The sequence below is a fragment of the Bison bison genome, unplaced genomic scaffold, assembly GCF_000754665.1.
Source record: "Bison bison bison isolate TAMUID 2011002044 unplaced genomic scaffold, Bison_UMD1.0 scf7180017864063, whole genome shotgun sequence".
NCBI lineage: Eukaryota > Metazoa > Chordata > Mammalia > Artiodactyla > Bovidae > Bison > Bison bison.
Genome location: NW_011494635.1, coordinates 15,549,089 through 15,567,288, shown reverse-complemented (window position 1 = coordinate 15,567,288; position 18,200 = coordinate 15,549,089). Strand labels below are relative to the sequence as shown.

Below are 18,200 nucleotides of genomic sequence, written 5' to 3'. Positions count from 1 at the left end.
TTTCAGGGGCCCATGCTGAAAACGTACCACCCCAATCGCCAAAACCTGCCTCCCAGGCCAAGCGTACCCCATCCTTTCCATCACCCCCAACCTGCATAATCTCCCCTTGCCAGAGCCACGGCTGGCTGAGATCCAGGCCATGGTTTCCATCTGGCCACCATGAGAGAGGCTGGCCAGTCTGGAGGTCCCACAGGTGAGGGGCCTCCCAGGGGCAGCAGGCAAAAAGCAGGGCTGGATTGCCTGACTAATGGAATGGCTCCTGGTGCCTGGTCAGCTGGTCAGTATCAGTCAACATTCATTAAGCTTATAGATACACAGACCGGCAAATACTGAACCACCACACTCCTGGCCATGCTGGGGAGCTCCCTACATGACTCAGGCCAGCACAAGCTTTTGGAAAAGCAATCTGGCAACCCCCCCACCCCCCGGCCCCGAGGCACACTCTTAGGACTCTGGTGTGGTGAAGAAGCCCTGAGAGGCAGGGTCCTTGGGCAAGAGTGCTGCTGGCAGCCACGGCTGAAGGGAAAGATCTGGAAACCTGGGTCCCTACCAGCAGAGGGGGCACTGGGGCATTAGTGTCTCACGGCGGGAGGAGTGGCGGCTGGCATCTGCAGGCATGCAGTGACGCTCATGAGAAAGGCCACTGCCCAGCAACATGCACATGATAAAATACCCCACTAGCCGGGCCGGTGGGTGGGCATGTCTGTGGGCAAGAAGAGAAGGTTATGGTCTCTGGGTACCAGAGAGGAGACTGGTAAGGACTGTTCCCTTTCCTGTGCCCTGCATGACTCATGGCAGGGAGCCCATGTGACACTGTGAATAACATCATGTAGCTGACACCTTACATCAAAGCCTGTGCGGGGGCTGCAGCACTGGGGAGGATGAGCCCCCCTCCAGGGGCTCCCAGCCAGCAGTGACACTGTACCTGGAGTGTGAGGTGACGTTCCCACTTGTGCAGGGGACCCTGGGGACCATCTCGGGAGCCGGGCTATGTGTGGCCTGTGCACAATGCAGCCCCCAGGGGTGGCTTCTTTACCCTGACAGGGGGGCAGTGGGAGGGGAGGCTGAGACTGACCTGCAGGAAGGCAGGAGAGGGTGTGGGCGTGCATGGCTCCCCACAAACCCCGCCATCCGTGAGGGCGCCGGTAACTCTGTGACTCCAGATGTTCAGCAGCTGTCTTGGCCATTTCCGCCCTCCTCTGACCCCGCATCCGCCAGGAAGCGTCCCCTCCTGGCCTCAGGCTCCCAGCCACCCCCCACCTTCCCTGCACCCCATTTCCTGAGCAGAGGCGTTTGTGCAGACTCAGCTCCCCTCCCGCGGGGCAGCGGCAGCTTTCCCAAGGACAGTGCTGCCTCAGAGCCTGGACGCCCCTGTGAGGGTTCTGATTCCACCCCCGCCACTCCAGCTTCTGGGACTGGTTTTCTCTCTCTCCTTCCTTCCTTCCCTGAGGTTGGCAGCCTATATCAGGGCCTCTGGGGAAGCTGAGCAGAACTGGCCAGGAGGGAGCCCTGGCGGAGGCCAGAGGTCACAGAGCCCAGCTGTCCCAGGCTGAGGGGGTGGGGGAGAGTGCATGCTCAGATGTCGCCTGGTGGACACTGCTGGGTGGCCTCTGGGCCACTGCTGGGTGGACACTGCTAGGTTCACAACTCTACCTTCCCTGAGCAACCGGGACACAAGAGGTCACTGTGGCTACAGCTGGTCCAGTCTAGTGGGGTCTCCTGGAGAGGAGACAGCTGGAGGAGGGCTTCTTTCTTGTCATGAGCCTTCCTGTCTCAACAAAGCTGGTGGTTCTGGGGCATTTGGGCTCCCGTGGGCTGGGGGCTGGGCTGGGGGTCAGGACTCAGGCCAGACACAGGTTAAGGGCTCTGGGGGCGGGGTCAGCAGCTCCAGCCTGCTGACCTCTGCCCCCTAGAATCTAGTCTCTGGCTGCTCCCTCTACTCTGAGCCTCCTGCTCCTCCGGGGGAGCCAAGGGCAGGCATGTGGGCCTGGCCAAAGGAAAGCCTCTATTTCCAACCAAGATGGGAGGCTGCCCCCAGAAGGATGCTGCTCCTCCGCACCCAACCTGTCTTTGCAGGACCATCCTGCAGTACACCCCACTGCATCCTCTGTGTCTCCTGGGACTCGGACTGAGGACGACACAGGGCCTCTGCTCTGCTGCTGGGGTTGCTCCTGAGGGCTCACAAGATGAATCTGGAGCCTCTGAGTCTGCACTTTCCCCCCACCCACCATGCTAGGATATGTGTTTATGAAAGAGGTTCCTAGGAGAGGAAATGCCACATCCTCCTCAAGGTCCCATCTCTACCTCTGACCTCAGGGCTGGGTGGACAGCTCAGGACGGCTAGGACCACCCATCCCCCAGACGTTCTGCCCATCACCTGACCCAGGTTCCCCCACTGCCCCTGCTGCCACCCAAGACACAGGAGAGAGGCGAGGTGGTTACAGGGCAGAAGGAATAGGAGCGGAGCCCTTGCCAAGGGGGACAGTGGACCCTGGGCCACCCTCTTGGGTCTCAGGACCTAACTGATGAGTGAAATAGCCCAGAGTGGGATAGGAGATGGATGATCAGGAAGATCTGGACCTCAGAGCCTGGGGGGAGGCGTCCTGGGGGTAGAGTTTCCAGATTTAGCAAAAAACCAGGATATCCAGTTAGAGTTGAACTTCAGATAAGCAATATTTTCATATGAGTATATTCCATGCAATGTTTGGGACATACTTATACTCAGAAAGCTTCAGTTGTTCGCTTGAAATTGAACTTTAACTGGGTTTTCTGTATTTTACCTGGCAATGGGGGTGGAGGATGGACATTCAACCCTCTCAGCTCACTCACTGCCCATCGACCCCTCCTGCCCACAAACCCCAAAGGACAGCAGTGATCCTCAGCTCTGCTTCCCAAGCCGGGTGGGGGCTGACTGGGCCAGCAATGCCTCCAACTCAGCTGCACAGAGCATTAAAACAGAGCGAACTTGGGCCTGGAGCCCCTCCCAGAGGGCTGGGCTCCGGGCCTCCTGGGTTCCAAGGAGTGGGCTGGGTTTTAGGTCCATGCAACTGTTGAAGGCGCCCCTGGAGCCTGGCTCTTCCCTGCCTCCCTGCCCACCAGGACTCTGTCTCACCCTCATCAGGTGGGCCAGCTCTCACTGGTGCAGGACAGAAAGGAGAACCCAATAAAGCCCTCCAGAAAAGAGGAAGGGACAGCTTGTGGGGTGGTTTCTGGGGGAGGAGGGCTCAACCGGGGGCTCAAAATGAGGAACACTGGCCAGGAAGGACCCACCTGGAGAAGGTCATTGCCTCTGCAGGCGCCAGTGGAAAGAGGATGCAGAACAGGCGGGGGTTTCCAGCCTGCACTCACCCCTTCCTGGGAAAGAAGGTGCGGAGGGCCGGGGTACAGGCAGTGAGCAAAGAGCCCCAGCAGCCATCCTCCACTGCTCCCCCAGGGACTTCATGAGCTTTGCCCCTGCCCCTGGAGTGCTGGGCAGAGAACTGCTCCCCCAACCCACTCCCCTCTCCCTCACCCTGCTTGTGGGGGAGGCGGGGCCCATGCAGCCTTTTCAGACTCACAGCCTGATCCCCAGGGCTGCTTCCTCCTGCCTCTGGTCCCTCTCCCACCAGGGTGGGTACTTGGGGGAAGGAGGGCGGGTGGTTCCCACCGCAAGCTGGTTCAAGGGGGTGGGCGGCCCTGCATTTTTCTCAGTGAGACCCAGGAAGAGGTCAGCACTGTCGATTTCCGACCTGTGTGTCCACCTACAGTTCAGGGAGGAGGGTGCGGGGCGCTGCTCAGGCTTAGGTGGAGGTGGGCTTGCCCTTAGGTGAGAGGCTAATGAAATCTCGAGATTCAGGTCAGAGAAGGCCTGTTGAGGGTGTGGCTGCGCCGAGGTTCTGAGGCAGTGTCCCGGGGGGGCGGGGCAGAACTGGGTCCACCACGCCTTCGAACCCTTTGTGTACAGGTCTCTTCCCAGGCAACGGTGACTCACAAAGCTGGTCCGAGCCAGGCAGAGGCCGACTTCCCTGGGCCCCAGCGGGCCCAGGTCACAAAAGCCACGGGGGCCAAGCCCCAAAGAGACGGCCTGAGGCGGCCTAGGGCGCGCCCACCCCTGCCGCCGCCCGCTGGGCCGGGCCTGGACCTCCCACCGCCACCGCGACACCAGGCCGGCGACTGGGTCTTAGGGCTCGGTCAGCACTCAAGGCCTCGTGTCCATGTGCGTGGTCTGCTTCGTGAAAGCGCGGGTGCACGTGTTCAAGATCTACCTGACAGCCAACTACACCTACAACTTCCGAGGCTGGCCGGTGGACTTCCGCTGGGATGACGTGCGCGCCGCCGCCGGGAGCGGCAGCAGTCACCGCGCGCTGACGTGCGCGGCGGCTGCTGCGGGAGTGTGGCTACTGCGGGGCGCAGCGCTGGGCGAGGACTCGCCGGTTCGGCTGCCGCGCGCGGCGCGCAGCCAGGCGCAGTGCCTCCTGCAGCAGATCCGCGAGCTGCCCAGCCAGCTCGCCAGCTACGCCCTGGCCCACTCGCTGGGCCGTTGGCTTGTGTACCCCGGCTCCATGTTCCTGATGACGCGTGCGCTGCTGCCGCTGCTGCAGCAAGGCCAGGAGCGCCTGGTGGAGCGCTACCGTGGCCGGCGCGCCAAGCTGGTGGCCTGTGACGGCAACGAGATCGACACCATGTTCATGGACCGCCGCCAGCACCCGGGAAGCCACGGCCGCGGCCTGCGCTTGGTCATCTGCTGCGAGGGCAACGCCGGCTTCTACGAGATGGGCTGCCTATCGGCGCCGCTGGAGGCCGGCTACTCGGTGCTGGGCTGGAACCACCCGGGCTTCGGGGGCAGCACGGGCGCGCCGTTCCCTCAGCATGATGCCAATGCCATGGACGTGGTGGTCAAGTACGCGCTGCACCGCCTGCACTTCCCGCCCGCACACGTGGTGGTCTATGGCTGGTCTATTGGTGGCTTCACGGCCACGTGGGCCACCATGACGTACCCGGAGCTGGGCGCGCTTGTGCTTGATGCCACCTTCGACGATCTCGTGCCGCTGGCACTGAAGGTCATGCCCCACAGCTGGAAAGGGCTGGTGGTGCGCACGGTGCGTGAGCACTTCAATCTCAACGTGGCTGAACAGCTGTGTCGCTACCCTGGGCCGGTGCTGCTGCTCCGGCGCACACAGGACGACGTGGTTAGCACCGCGGGCCACCTGCGCCCCCTGCCGTCGGGCGTCGTGGAGGGCAACCGCGGCAACGAGCTGCTCCTGCGCCTGCTGCAGCACCGCTACCCCGCTGTGATGGCGCGCGAGGGCCTGGCTATCGTTACCCGCTGGCTGCGCGCCGGCAGCCTGGCGCAAGAGGCCGCCTTCTATGCGCGCTACCGCGTGGACGACGAATGGTGCCTATCCCTGCTGCGCTCCTACCTCACGCACTGCGAGGACCAGCAGGAGGACGAGGAGACCTGGGGGTCGCATGGGCTAGCCTTCCCCTGGCTAGTGGGCCAGGGCCTGAGCCCGCGGCGGCGGCGGCAGCTCGCGCTATTCCTGGCGCGCAAGCACCTCAAAAACGTGGAGGCGACCCATTGCAGTCCGCTGGAACCCGAGGACTTTCAGTTGCCCTGGAGGCTGTAGACGGTGCTTCTGCAGGTCCCTTCCCAACCCCCACCCCAAACCAGTAAAGCTGGCCCTGCCCTGGATCCCGACCTGGTGTCTGGCGGAGGGTGGGGGAGTGCAAAGGGATCTTGCACTCTCTCGCTCACTGGGGTGTTCCCTCTCTCCTGTCTCTTTTTCTCTCCAACACTTGTGAACCCTTCCAATCTGCTCCCAGCTGGTAAAGGGAATGCAAAGATTAACCTGACCCAGTTTATGGCAACCCTGTGTGATGGATGCTTTGACACCTGGAGAGGATGGTGGGAACACAAGCTGTGGGATGCCAGGAGGCCTCCTTCACCTGGCCTGGGTTACAGGATGATTGGGAAAGATGCATGTTGAAGGGTCTGTGAAAGTCGCTCGTAACTATGAAAGGACATTGGCTTTGGAAGGCACTCCTCCTCAGGAGTGCAAGTGCAGTGCTGCTGCTTCATAGGGTTCCTCTACCCCACTCCTGGCTTCTACCGGATGGGGTTCACCTTGGAACCACTGATTCAGAGTAAGTGGCATGTCCTAGTGGGACTACAGACATACCTGACTGACCACTCATTGCTTTGTTCCTGGCTCAGGGATGCCATACAAAATGAAAGACAGGCCCTCTGCCCACCACCATCTGTAATACAGTTGTTTCCTTACCACCTCCCCTAAATTGCATGAAGCAGGGACTACCAGCTGTTCGCAACCACTGGGGATAGGAACTGGCCAGGGTGGGTTCAGCTGGAAACTGGAAAAACTGAAAGAAGGTAAGTGGGGCAGGCATATAATTGACAGCAGCAGAGCAGGACCTGGCCTGGATGCACCTGGGCCAGTGCAGGCAGAGGCAGGTAACTAGGGTGACCTAAAGTACCAGGAAGACCTGTGGGGAGGTGAGCTTTGAACTGAGACAATCAGAGTTACCCAGGTAAAGGAAGGGGCTTCCTTCCTAGGGATCAGTACATGCAGAGTGACTTGGCTGTTAGGTGGAATGCTGTCCAGAAAGGTCAGATCCTTGAGGGTTTGAATACCACTAAATGGTTGCTTGCAGAGGCAACTAGGTAGCCAAAGAAGGGTAGTTGTGGGACTTGTTTTAGTGGGACCGGGTTGCCTAACGGCTATATACCTCTCCTTTGACAAATCTAGGAAACTTCTCCAGAGTCATCTGGAGGCAACTCAACTAGCTGAGTGATGACAAGTAACTCTGGCCTCAGTTTCCTCATCTGTAAGGGTGAGGGCCCCACCTGGCTCCAGCCCGGAGAGGGAACAGGTGGTCATGCCTTTTTCCACGCAATCCCCATATGCTTAAAAATCTCTACAGAAAGTAAGGACTCGAAAAAGAATCCCAAAGTCAGTGGGTCAGGTCTCAGAGCGGCCTCAGTCTGACCCGCCAAAGTAAGTGAGCTGGCAGTGGCAAACAGGCTGGGGACCTCCAACATGCCCAGCTTCAGACTCTCATAGCCCGATGAAGCACGGTCCTCCCACTTCCCACCTTCCTCGAGCTCCTCAAGACCGTTCTACCTGTATGTCTCGCTGGTGGATCGACCTCTGTTTCCGACTTCATCCGCAGCCTCGGCCAATCAGGTTGAAGCGGGACGGGGCCAAAACACTCTCTCGTTGGACACTGCTCGTAGGGGGCGGGGCGAGGGCGGAGCGCACGTCAAAGCGGAAGTGGGTCGTCGCGCTGTTGATTTCGTAAGCTGCGGCTGCTGAGGAGGTTCCGCTGGCTGCTGTGTACGCGGCGAGTTACATCTGGTGCGGCCCACTTGGCTCCCACTGCGCCCGCAAACCGGGTCTCAACGCCAGCTGCGGCCGGGTAGCCATCTAAACATGGACTCCGCCGGCCAAGGTACGTGTGGGCCTCGCCTCGCCTGGTGGGCTCTGGGCCTCTCCGCCTGCGCCCTCCTACCCCGCTGTCCCTCTTCAGCTCCCAGGCGCCTGGCCTAGAAGCTGCTGCAAGCAGGCGTTCCGCCCCCGGCTGGGACTGCTCCGAGCACTGGTTACCCGGCGCCCTTGCGTCGCCCCTGAGTCTTGGGTTTCGTCACTACACCCCCGCCCAACGCTTGCCCGGCGGACCGCCCTCAGATCCTGCGCATGGCCCTTGGGGACACTCCATCCGGTCCTGGACGCTGGCCGAGGTGCCGAGCGGCGCCGGGGTGGGGGGAGGGGGAGGGGAGGCAACGCCGCCCTCGCGTTGGGCGCAGCGCCCCTTGGGTGGCAACACTGCTCGGAGCCCAGCCTACCTCGGAGTTGTCTCGAGGAGGACGGGTGCAGTGAGTCAGGGGCACACCCAGCATACCAGGCCTCTTTCCGGAACAGACATCCCAGACCAGTTTGAGGTGGCCGCGGCGGGTGTGGAGCGGGCCCAGAAGCTTGAGATTTTGAGGACGTGATACAAGTCTGTCTTCCATCCTGGAGCTCTAGAGGGTGTGGTGATTAAAACTACATTGATGTAACTTTACTGGATGATTTCAGGATGTTCTTCTACTGTTTGACCTGTATGGGCATACTAATTAAACGTTAGAATTCGTTACATGCACTGGGTTCTGGTCATAAGAACGACAGAAAACACTTACTGAACACCTGCTATGTGCCAGACATCATACCAAGTCTGTTTCTGAGATCTTTTTCCATTTCAGAATAACCTGTTTAGATTGGTCCTTGTATTACCCCCGTTTTGCAGATGATTATACAGGCTGAACTGCGACTCACCCAGGTGAGGGGCTAGCCCCCAGTGTTGCCTACTGCACCAGTCAGTGCTTGTTCTCTGTAGGTCCTTTGGTAAGACACTTTCCTGTCTTGGTCTTCTGTAAGTCAGGGGGGTCTTCCCCAGTGACTGGGCAGTGCCCAGCATAATTGGTGAGTGTATAGTTTCATCTGGGGGTGATTTCCGTAAGATCCAGTTTTAGATTTATAGGTAGACACTACCTGTCTGTGAGCGTTGGTTTTTAAAAATAGAAAAGTTGTAAAGACTTTAAAGTATTTAATGAATTTAAGAGTTAAGTAGGTTCAACATAGCAGATACAAGTGATGTAAGTAAAACCACATTGGTTGATCTGAGTTAAAAATTTGGGTCATTTGATTTAAAAGAAAACAAAACACGCTTAATTTAGTGAGCATCTCTAGAGCACCATAGAAGTGCCTGACTCCAGCTGTGTGGACATGTGAAGGGAATGACACAGCCAGCTACATAGAGCTTCTTTGCTTTTAAGTGCATTTTATTTTTAGCAGACTCTAGGATTTCTAAAGTAGATAGTCATATCTGCAATTTAAGACAATTTTATTTCTTTGCAACCTTTATGCCTTTTTATTTATATATTTACGTGGCCAAGCCAATTGACTTGTATCTTAGTTCACCAACCAGGGACTGAACCCAGGCCCTCTGCAGTGAAAGCGGAGTCCTAACCACTAGACCACCAGAGAATTCCCTTTAGTTTACTTTTAAGTGTGCCAAATACCATACAGAGCTTGTTTGTTCACAGAACGTGCTGATCGAAAAGGAAGATGTTTTCAGTGTTGACTGTACGACATACTAAATGGTGGTCATGTGTTTGAATTGAGAAGAACTGATATAGACCTATTGTTCTTGTAAACCTCTGGTTCATACAGGAAAATGCATTTAATATGAAAAAAACATTTGATACAGGGATTGAACCTGATCTGGATGTAGCAAGGTATGTGAGGTAGTGTTCCCCCTGTGCCTTGCTGCAGCCTCCATGCTGCGGGATGCGGGTTGAGGATGAATTAAACTGGTTTTGTTTTGGTGACTCCCCACAGGGCCTGGATGACTGTGTTTCTGTGTGTCAGCCTGTGCCCTGGCAGAGCAGCTGATTAGAAAATGATGCTGACTGTATTTACAGCTGTATTAAGTTCCTTCTCCTTTAAAAAAAAAAAAAAAAAAAGGAAGATCTGTTGGCTCCAGCTGCTTTGTTTGTAGCAAAGATTTTCTGCCCGTGAAGAGAGTATTCTACAGGAGGAGCCAGATTTAGGGAATGGCTGCCTTGTGCCAGCATTTCTGGAACCTGAAGAAGCAATTTACATGGTCTGAGATGTGGCTGCTTTTTGTTTGGTGGCCACAACCATCATTGTAGAACCTTTCAGAGAAAAGGCATTTTCTCCAAATCCTGTCTTGTCCCCCTCCCCAGGGGGAGGCGGAATCTCTGCCCACTTTATTCGTCTATGACTTCTTACTTGATGCACTCTGACCACATTTTGTCTCTGGCAGATATCAACCTGAATTCTCCTAACAAAGGTCTGCTCTCCGACTCTATGACGGATGTCCCTGTGGACACAGCGGTGGCTGCCCAGGCTCCTGCTGTCGAGGGTCTGACGGAGACCGAGGCCGAGGAGCTCAGGGCGGAGCTTACAAAGGTGCTGTGTCTTGGCTATATGCTCGGGGTTGCTGTGCGGTCCTCTCTGCCTAAAAATGAGCTGGAGTGCTGACTGTGCTCCAGGGGAATTGCCCTGGGAACCCCACAGAATCTGTCCTCTGCAGCCTTGGCTTGTGTGTGTCTGGCACTTTGCAGGCTCTCTGTGAGGGGAGTATCCACATGGGCGGCTGCTCTGAGCACTCCATCTGCTGTGGGTTTCCCTTTTGGAATAAACATGACATTTTCAAGATCCCACAGATGTATCTGCCCCTGGATCTTCATTTTCCTTCTTTTTTCATGTGATCTTTTCAAAGTGAGAGTTATTTAAGAAGAAATAGGAATTAAGAATAAAAGTCTCTGCATATAATTTTTATTCAAACCAACTGCCAAGAGTGTTTCTTTTTATGATGTGATAACAGAGCCTGATAGTGATTCACTTGAGATTCCAGAGTCTGGGGAAGTGCACTTGTCAGCATCAGTCAGGCAGGGGTTGGAGCACACTTGTCGCAGTTCTCTGCTTCATCTTGGGAGACAAGCCAATCCTGATAACATCCTGGGTCCAGGCTTGGGTCTGAGCAGAACTGGTCTTGTGAATGAACCTGGCCCCAGGACCAGATTTTAGAATGCAGAGGAAGCCACCCTTTCTGAATTGAGCAGAGGTTAAAGGAGAAACAGCAGGAAGTCCCAGGAAGCCTGTGTTTTGCCCTTTATTTCAGGACATACTGGTTTAGAGAATAAAACCACAATGTCTTTTTCAGAGGTGAATTGTAAAGTGGAGACGCTCTCATGTTAAAATGTCAGCCTGTGTGTCCACAGGCTGTTAAACCCATGTGCCCATGACACCATAAACGGAAAGTTAATGTCACCAAGTGTCACTGCTGGAGTGACTGGTAATAGTTTGGCCTTGGGTGATCCTTGACTTTGAATTGTTTCTTTCTTCAGTATTTTCTAAAGCAAAATCTAGTGATTAGCCAGATAGGGCTCTAAGCGGCTGTTAATGCCTTAATCCAAACAGTCACTTTTTAAAGAAAGGATGGTTTTTTAGAGTAGCTGTTCATGTAGAAGCTGAAACTATTGAGAATCTGAAGCAGAATGGCTCTAAAGGCTTCTTTTTGTCATCCACTCTTTAAGACATGAGAAAGTTCTTGTCTTTTTTGTCAAGATTTTTCCTGTTGTCCTCATACTACACTCATACTCATACTACACTAAGCAAAAAAGAATTTTCTTTGGACTTGTGTAAGTGGCTTTTGCCAAGGCTTGCAGCTGACCTTGGGAACACAGATGTCCTAAGGGTTGTTTCTTTGTCATGTGGGTCTCTGGCCATCCGTCTGTCAGCTCTGCTTCCTTCCCTCTGTGTATGGAATTCCCCCTGGGTGCAGATGCGGCTTGCCTGCCCACCTTTCCACCTTTTGTTACCTATGTCCAGACCTGGAGCCTAGACAGAAAGGGGCTGCTGTCTTTACACACCCAGTTCAGAACTCTGACAGACCTGGCTTGCCATCTGTGGGTAGACACTCAGCTGAGGGGGGCAGGACAGTTCTCCAGAGAAAGTTGAGGTGCTGGTACCAAATACAAACAGAAGCGATGGCCACTGTAGACTATTCCTAAGTCAAGTTATGTTTCTGTAAATGGAGAATTCTCATGTGATTCTGAGAAACTCTCTTTGTAGTATGCATAAGGATGTCAGTCACTTCCTGCCCTAGTGGTGGTTGAAGCCTGGTAACTGCATGCTTTTGCAGGTGGAAGAGGAAATTGTCACTCTGCGCCAGGTGCTGGCAGCCAAGGAGAGGCACTGTGGTGAGCTGAAGAGGAAGCTGGGCCTTTCCACCTTGGAGGGCCTGAAGCAAAACCTGTCCAGGAGTTGGCATGACATGCAGGTCTCCAATGCGTGAGTGTCCGCCTGCTTGAGGGGGCCTTGAGTCCTGGGGATAAGGTGTGCCCCCTGGAAGCTGCCCTCTCAGGGCACTGAATCCTTGGCAGCAAACAAATCTGAATTTGGTTTACTCAAGAGTTTAGAGTCTGCACATATGGTTTTAAAAGGTGGTGAACATGCTAGTTGTCCCAGCAGAAATTGACAAGAGTATGTTGCAGGGTCTAAATTGGAGAGAATACCAATTAGGTGCTTAATGAGACTGGCTTTCCAGTGGTCCCCATAGGTCAGTGTCTGCTGAAGTGGGCATGAGTCCTTGTGAGTGTGACATGATCACGGCCCCAGAACCTCTGACCCAGCTCTGGATTTGGGGAGTGCAGACGTGTGGCTCCTCTGAAACATATTCTCCAAGGAGGTGGGGTGGGGTGGGTGGGAAATGTTTCACATTGTCTGAGAAGCTGTGTCCCACTGAAAGACCAAATCGAATTTCATAAATCTCACTTATGAAAAACCCAGTTCTCTGTCTTAGAAACTTGTAGGCTTTAAACCCAAAAGGTGGCTGTCAAGAGTTGTTTTTGGGGCCGTGGCAGTGCCCTTCATGCTCCTCACAGCTGTTTCCTGAGAGACAACTTCTGCTGAGTGGGCAGGCCTGCCTTCAGCCTCAGGAGGGCTAGCCAGGCCTGTCCATGCCTCCCTGGCCTCACCCGGCCCGCTGACCAGGTCCTGAGCAGAATCAGGCTGGAGAGCCAGTCTTCCTGCCCCCTGGTCCTTCTGTTTTCCTTGGAATTTCATCTGCAGTTTGAAACCTGCGTTGAAATAGTTTTTCTAAATAATTTACCACAGACTTTCTGTTTTTAGCTACATGAAAACTTCTGAGAAACTCGGAGAGTGGAATGAGAAAGTGACCCAGTCAGACCTGTGAGTGCCTCCTCCCCTCCTGACACGGCTTTCAGGGATAGGAAGGCCGAGCACACTCAGTTCAGCTTACTAGCTGTGGTGTGTCTTGGCTGTTTTATTTTTCATATAATTTTATTCTTCTCAAACATAAAATATCCTTTTAAACTCTACTGGAGAAAAGTGCAGGCGCAGAAGCAAGTTCACTCCCAGATGGCGCTGGGAACCCCCTCCTGACATGTGTCCCTTGGATAAGAGCCCAGAGCGGGGGTCAGTCTGGTGACGGATTGGTAGTGCTCCCCTCCTGCAGACCTGGCTCCAGCTGTGGTACTCTGGGGCTTCACCTGCACTGAGGGGTGGCTCTGGAGTCAGCACAGCATGGGCTGTGTGGGTCAGATCTTTAAGTAGGTCCTTTGGCCTGAGAGGCAAGCACAGAAACACAAAGAAGCAGGGCATGGAACCTTCATGGTGGCTCTGTCTGTCAGAGCTTAGGCTCAGAAGGACTCCTGGCATTTTACCTGAGATCCGTGAAATAGATAATGGCGCTTCATTTGTACTCTAGTCTGATTATATCCTTTGAACTGGGTGGTGCAGTGTTTTAAAATCGTTTTCTGGGATGTCTTGCTTAGAAGGAAGAACTGTGGTTGCCAGAAGGCATGGGCAGAAAGCCCTTCTGCATTGGGCTGAAAGGAAACAGTTGCAACCCAGCTTGTCTTGGAGGTGTCTAGAAGCCCAGGTTGGCCGGCTCCCCATGGAGCCTTTGCAGCCTAGGCTCGTGAGGGCAGCCGGGCCCAGGTGGGTCTGGCAGTTGGAGTTCCTATGCTGTGGCTTGGTAGGGTGGCCCCTGGCTAGAGGCAGGCTCATGGTGCTGACCGAGGCTGAGAATCGTTTTGGGAGGTCTTGGTGCTGTTCTGGAAAGCCAGCTGCTGGGGCACTGCTTCCTCAGATCACAGTTCTGACTCCTCTGAAGGAACTCCATGGCTCTGGGCCTGTAAGTGTGCCTGGCAAGATGGGCTCTTTTCACGTGCTTCGTCAGGCAGTGAGGTCTGAGCCCCAGATCTGTTGGGAGAGTTGTCAGGCCTGGAGAAGTCTCTGCAGTGACAGCACAGGAGGGGGACAGCATGAGACAGCTGTTCTGCAGTCTCGAGGTGCCTGGCTTGTGGCTGCAGGAGGCCATTACCAGGGTTCCTTGCCCACAGCCTCTGGAGGGGATGGTGTGGCTTGAGCTAGCACCCTGTCTTCCCTAATTCTTGTGGTTGTGGATCCCTTTTAGTGAATGGAGCGTGGCCAGGAAGGGAGGAAGTGAGGTGTCTGCAGCCTGAGTGCTTGGCTCTGGTATAGCGATGCGGTAGTGAGTAGGTTGATGCCACTTGGGGTTTCAACCCAGCTGTTGATTCAGCAGCCATGCTTTATTGGTCATGAAACCATCACCTCATGGGATCCTTTCTTAGGTAAATCAAATTAAAATCGTGCTTAGAGTGAAAATCAATGAATTGCAGTCACTCATTGGCATATTAACCTATTTGGTTGCAGGTGACAGAAGGTACAGCTAAAGATAGTGTCAGCTTAGGAGGGGTAGGCCTCATCTGGTGAGAAACCACCACTCTAGGCTGCCCGCCTGGGGCTCTGACCAGCACTCCCAGCCTGTGTCACCCTTCTACCCTCCCCACAGCGAATTTGTTCTCAAGCAGCTCCTCTGTGGTCAAAGGGGCCTGGTGAGGCAGGACCGTATCTTCCCATCCTTGTAGCCCAACAACAAGGTGGCCCAGTATGGGAGTCATTGGGCTTTCACTGGGGTCAGGGAGCTCACCTCTGGCCAGTCTGGGATCATGTGCCCCCACTAGTGGGAGGTGGGGACAGACCCCCCCAAGGGAGGATCCCGGAGAAGGAGCATCCCGCTGGTACCTCCCTCTCACCGACAGTCAAGCAGCATGGCATAGCCTGGTGCTCTCAAGCACAGGTTGGGCTGAGTTATTGGACGCAGACACATCCTGGCCTCTGCACCACATCCGTCCCAGCGGGGTGCTGCCCCGCAGAGTAGCCTGGAGTGGCCCTTGTGCCTGAGCACCCTTGAGTCGCCCTCTGGACGCTCCACTTCTGTTGCCATGTCTTGCGAGACGCCAAGACAGGCCATGGTTTAGGGGGCAGCTCTGGGTGAAGGCACCATCGGGTTGGGGCACCGGAGGGAACTGCCGGACAGTCCATTTGGAAACCCTCTGAGAGGAGGGTGTGGACTGTGGGTTTTAGTGTGAATCAGCTGCAGCCTAGAACAGACCTGTTCCTCCGCTGAGGGGAGCTTGTCCAGGGCCCAGTTGTCCAGATCCTTGGGTCACTGGGCAGGTTGGTTGGATGTTGAGTTCCTGTTCATTTTAATTCTGAGATTGTGTCAGACTGTCACTGGGGGAGGAATTTTTGGGTGTCAGATTTTTAAGGCCTAGAGTGAGAATTAGACATCTTATTATTATTGAATTTAAAAAACCCAGAAGCACAGTCTTTAGCAAGGATTTTGGAACTTGTTTTCTACCCCCTGTTAACAGTATGTTCAAGAATTACTGATCTTCCTGGAAATTAAGATAAACTCTACACCTTAGTGACTTCAAGGTATTTCCAGACTTGCTGGGAAGCAGCTCATGCTTTGAGGCCCAGGCCCCGCTGTGCTGTGAGGGGCCACTGCCCAGAGGAGGCCCTCCAGGGTGCTTGGACCAGGCCATCCCCACAGGATGAGGAGTGCAGGGGTTGAGGCACAAGGCCAGCCTGAGGGATGTGAGCAGCAGGTGCTCATACAGAGGCTCTTGCAGGCAACGGTTTGGGTAGATGCGGAAGGGGGCCAAGAGCCCCCAGCCAGTGCCATCCAAGCCCACCCCTGTGACTCCAGGAGGGCTGGAGTTGGTGGGCACCTCTGCCATGTTGAGCTCTCTTTTCCTTGGGGTGCCAAGTTGGCTCGGCAGGAGCCTCTGGGTTTAGCCTGCTGTGTCTTCTGTTTGTGGTGGGGGCTGGCGGCTCAGAATTGGCCCAGGGGTGTCCATTTCGTCCCTGTGGCCCAGGTACCTCACTGGTGCCTGTCCCATTGCTATTGAGGTCACAAGCCATCTTGTGGGTGGGTGGGGCAGGAGATCTCCACGGGGTGCCAAGACCACCTCCTTGAGCCAGAACAGTGGCATGAGGTGGAGATAGGTCTCCCCGTTTTCAAAGGACATGGTAGACATAGAACAGGAGGGCTGGAGGGGCTGCTTGGGGTCTGAAGGCCGGCTGGGCACCGCCCGTTTGAGCTGCCAGGCTCAAACCCTGTGGGTGCAGTCGAGCTGTTATGTCCTCGGAGGACTGCCTTGGATAAGAAGAGAAAAGAGAAGCCATGTGAGGCCCCTAGGGGCTTGTGTGCCTGGGCTCTGTGGGCTTGTTTGCTATGGAAGTCGGGGAGGTGGGGAAATGAGTTTCCACAGGGGGAGGAGGAAAGCCTGCGTTATAGGAAGAACAGAAGACAGGGTTATTGCAGGGTGGGGGCAGTCATGACCTGGCAGTGCTGCTCTGTCTGTATGTAAGTCCCCTCCCTGGGGGCCCGGGTTACTGGCCCAACCGCCCCCTCTCTTCTCTGATTGCCTTGTCCCTGGCATATGGGCTGTGGCTGCACCTTCTGTGTGGTTCATTTAACCACTGTTTCTCCCTCCAGCTACAAGAAAACCCAGGAAACCCTGTCTCAGGCGGGACAGAAGACCTCGGCAGCCCTGTCCACCATGGGCTCTGCCATCAGCCGGAAGCTTGGGGACATGAGGTGAGACTCGCTGGTCCGACACCTCTGCCCTGAGACCTGGGCCGAGCAGGTGGGGTTTTAGGGTGTTTAGATCCATTGGAGGGTCTGGTCTGCAGGAAGCCTGCCAGAGTGGGCAGATGCACTTACCTCAGGTGCTTCTCAGCACCCACAGGTATGGCCATACCAGCCCCAGACCGGTTGGTTCACAAACCTGCCTCTACTGGTTGCCTCTTTGTTATTCCTTTTCCTTGTGGTGAGGTGTGGGAGGTCCCTGTGCCCATGGGTGACTGTACTTGGGGTTGGTGAAGGCTGTGGTTCTTGTTGACGTTCCATGGAGGACAGATGATTCTGGCCTGGGGGCAGTGGCAGCCTGGACAAATCATGGACAAGTGTGGTGTGTTTGCCTGGCTTGCTCTTGAGAGCGTGTGGCTGCACAGTAGGGCCCCCAACCAAGCAGTCTGCCTTGGAATTGGATAAGACCATGGGGGCTGCCTGAGTGCCTCTGAAGCAGGCCAGGGGAACTGGGGGCCAGCACGCAGCAGTGCCTGCCCCAGCCTGATGGCCATGACACTCCCACACCAGACTCCACCCTGAGTTTCCTGCTCTGGGCTCTGCTGCTGCCCCTCAGGCCTTCCTCTGGGTTGTTGGGGTGAATCAGTGAGAGCAGCGGGCATCATGGGTCAGCCCCCTCGCCAGAACCCTGGACTTGGCCCTGGGTTCTGCTGCCAGCCGTGCCCTGTCCCCTCATAGCTGATAATCCTATGGGGTTGCTGTGGGCCTGGCCTGGGGTTGCTGTGGGCCTGGCCTGCTGAACTTGGTGTTGAGGGTCCACCCAGTCCTGACCCTTCACTTCTCACCCTTCCTGCCTGCTTAGAGTAGGCATTTCCCCACCTCATGGCCTGAGGTTGCCTCCTGGGCCTCAAGGTGGGAGCCCTGCCCTGGCCACTGGGCCACAGGCACTCACCAGCCCGGGACCCACCCAGTTGTGCAGAGGACAGCTGGTGCCCAGAGCCATGATTACCTTTTGTTCTTAATTGTTTGATATCATTATACCTTTTCACTCCCTCACCCCCAGCTTTTTATTTTGAAAAAATTTAAACCTTTGGAGAAGCTGAACAGTCAGTAGGCAGTCCATGCCTCAGGGGTGCTCCCCCTGCACTAGGGGTCCTTGCAGACTGCCCTCAGATGCAAGTTTGGCCCATGGTGACTGTGACTCGGACACAAGAGGGACCCCCAAGCAGGGCTCTGCACAGCGGCCAGGAGGGCCTGTGGCCATCACTCCCCTAGGCTTCGCACTGCTCAACATGTCCTCCTGGACGAGTCTCACTTGGTGGTGGGTGGGATGCCCGTTGTGGCCACCTGAGCTGGGCAGAGGAATGCCTGGCAGTGAGCTGGTCACATGCCCCTCGTGGCCTGGCCTCGTTCCCAGGGGGGCCAGGCTGATGATAGAGCACCTGAAGCAGGTGACAGGTCTGCTTCGTGCTCTTCTAGGAACGTTACTCTGACTTTCGGTGTCATGCCTTTGTGTTCAGTATTCTCACTGTCGCATGTGTTCAGAGCATCCTAGGTGGAAGTCAGGCGAGAGGGTAGAACTGCTTGTGCAGGCGAGCCAGCTGGGCAGTTCTCACACACGTGGCTTCGTTCTGGGAGGACAGAGCTCAGTGTGCCCCATTCTGCTCAGAACCCAGGGTGGCCATGTTGTGGCTGGTGCTATGCCCACC

The 18,200-nt window shown here is 55.6% G+C and overlaps 2 protein-coding genes across 6 annotated transcripts in view; both read left to right on the top strand.

Annotated features, from left to right (window-relative positions):
* The first annotated feature begins 252 nt into the window (after positions 1–252).
* Positions 253–5,671, top strand: ABHD16B (abhydrolase domain containing 16B). Its single transcript, XM_010836551.1, has one exon. The coding sequence runs from the start codon at positions 4,194–4,196 to the stop codon at positions 5,604–5,606; it is 1,413 nt and encodes a 470-aa protein (XP_010834853.1). The 5' UTR covers positions 253–4,193; the 3' UTR covers positions 5,607–5,671.
* A 102-nt stretch (positions 5,672–5,773) lies between these two features.
* TPD52L2 (tumor protein D52-like 2) overlaps positions 5,774–18,200 on the top strand; it is a 17,629-nt gene continuing 5,202 nt past the window's right edge. For 2 of the 5 annotated variants that reach the window (XM_010836555.1, XM_010836553.1), the window contains exons 1-5: positions 5,774–7,446; positions 9,823–9,968; positions 11,707–11,855; positions 12,696–12,755; positions 16,399–16,500. In XM_010836555.1, coding sequence (XP_010834857.1) covers positions 7,428–7,446; positions 9,823–9,968; positions 11,707–11,855; positions 12,696–12,755; positions 16,399–16,500 — 476 coding nt within the window. In that variant the 5' untranslated portion in view covers positions 5,774–7,427. Of the gene's footprint in view, positions 7,447–9,822; positions 9,969–11,706; positions 11,856–12,695; positions 12,756–16,398; positions 16,505–18,200 lie in introns of those variants that run through there. The other 3 variants (XM_010836556.1, XM_010836554.1, XM_010836557.1) reach the window with 2 other exon arrangements.

Excerpts from the sequence above, each read along its gene's own strand:
- ABHD16B (XM_010836551.1), top strand. The coding sequence starts at position 4,194 with ATGTGCGTGGTCTGCTTCGTGAAAGCGCGGGTGCACGTGTTCAAGATC.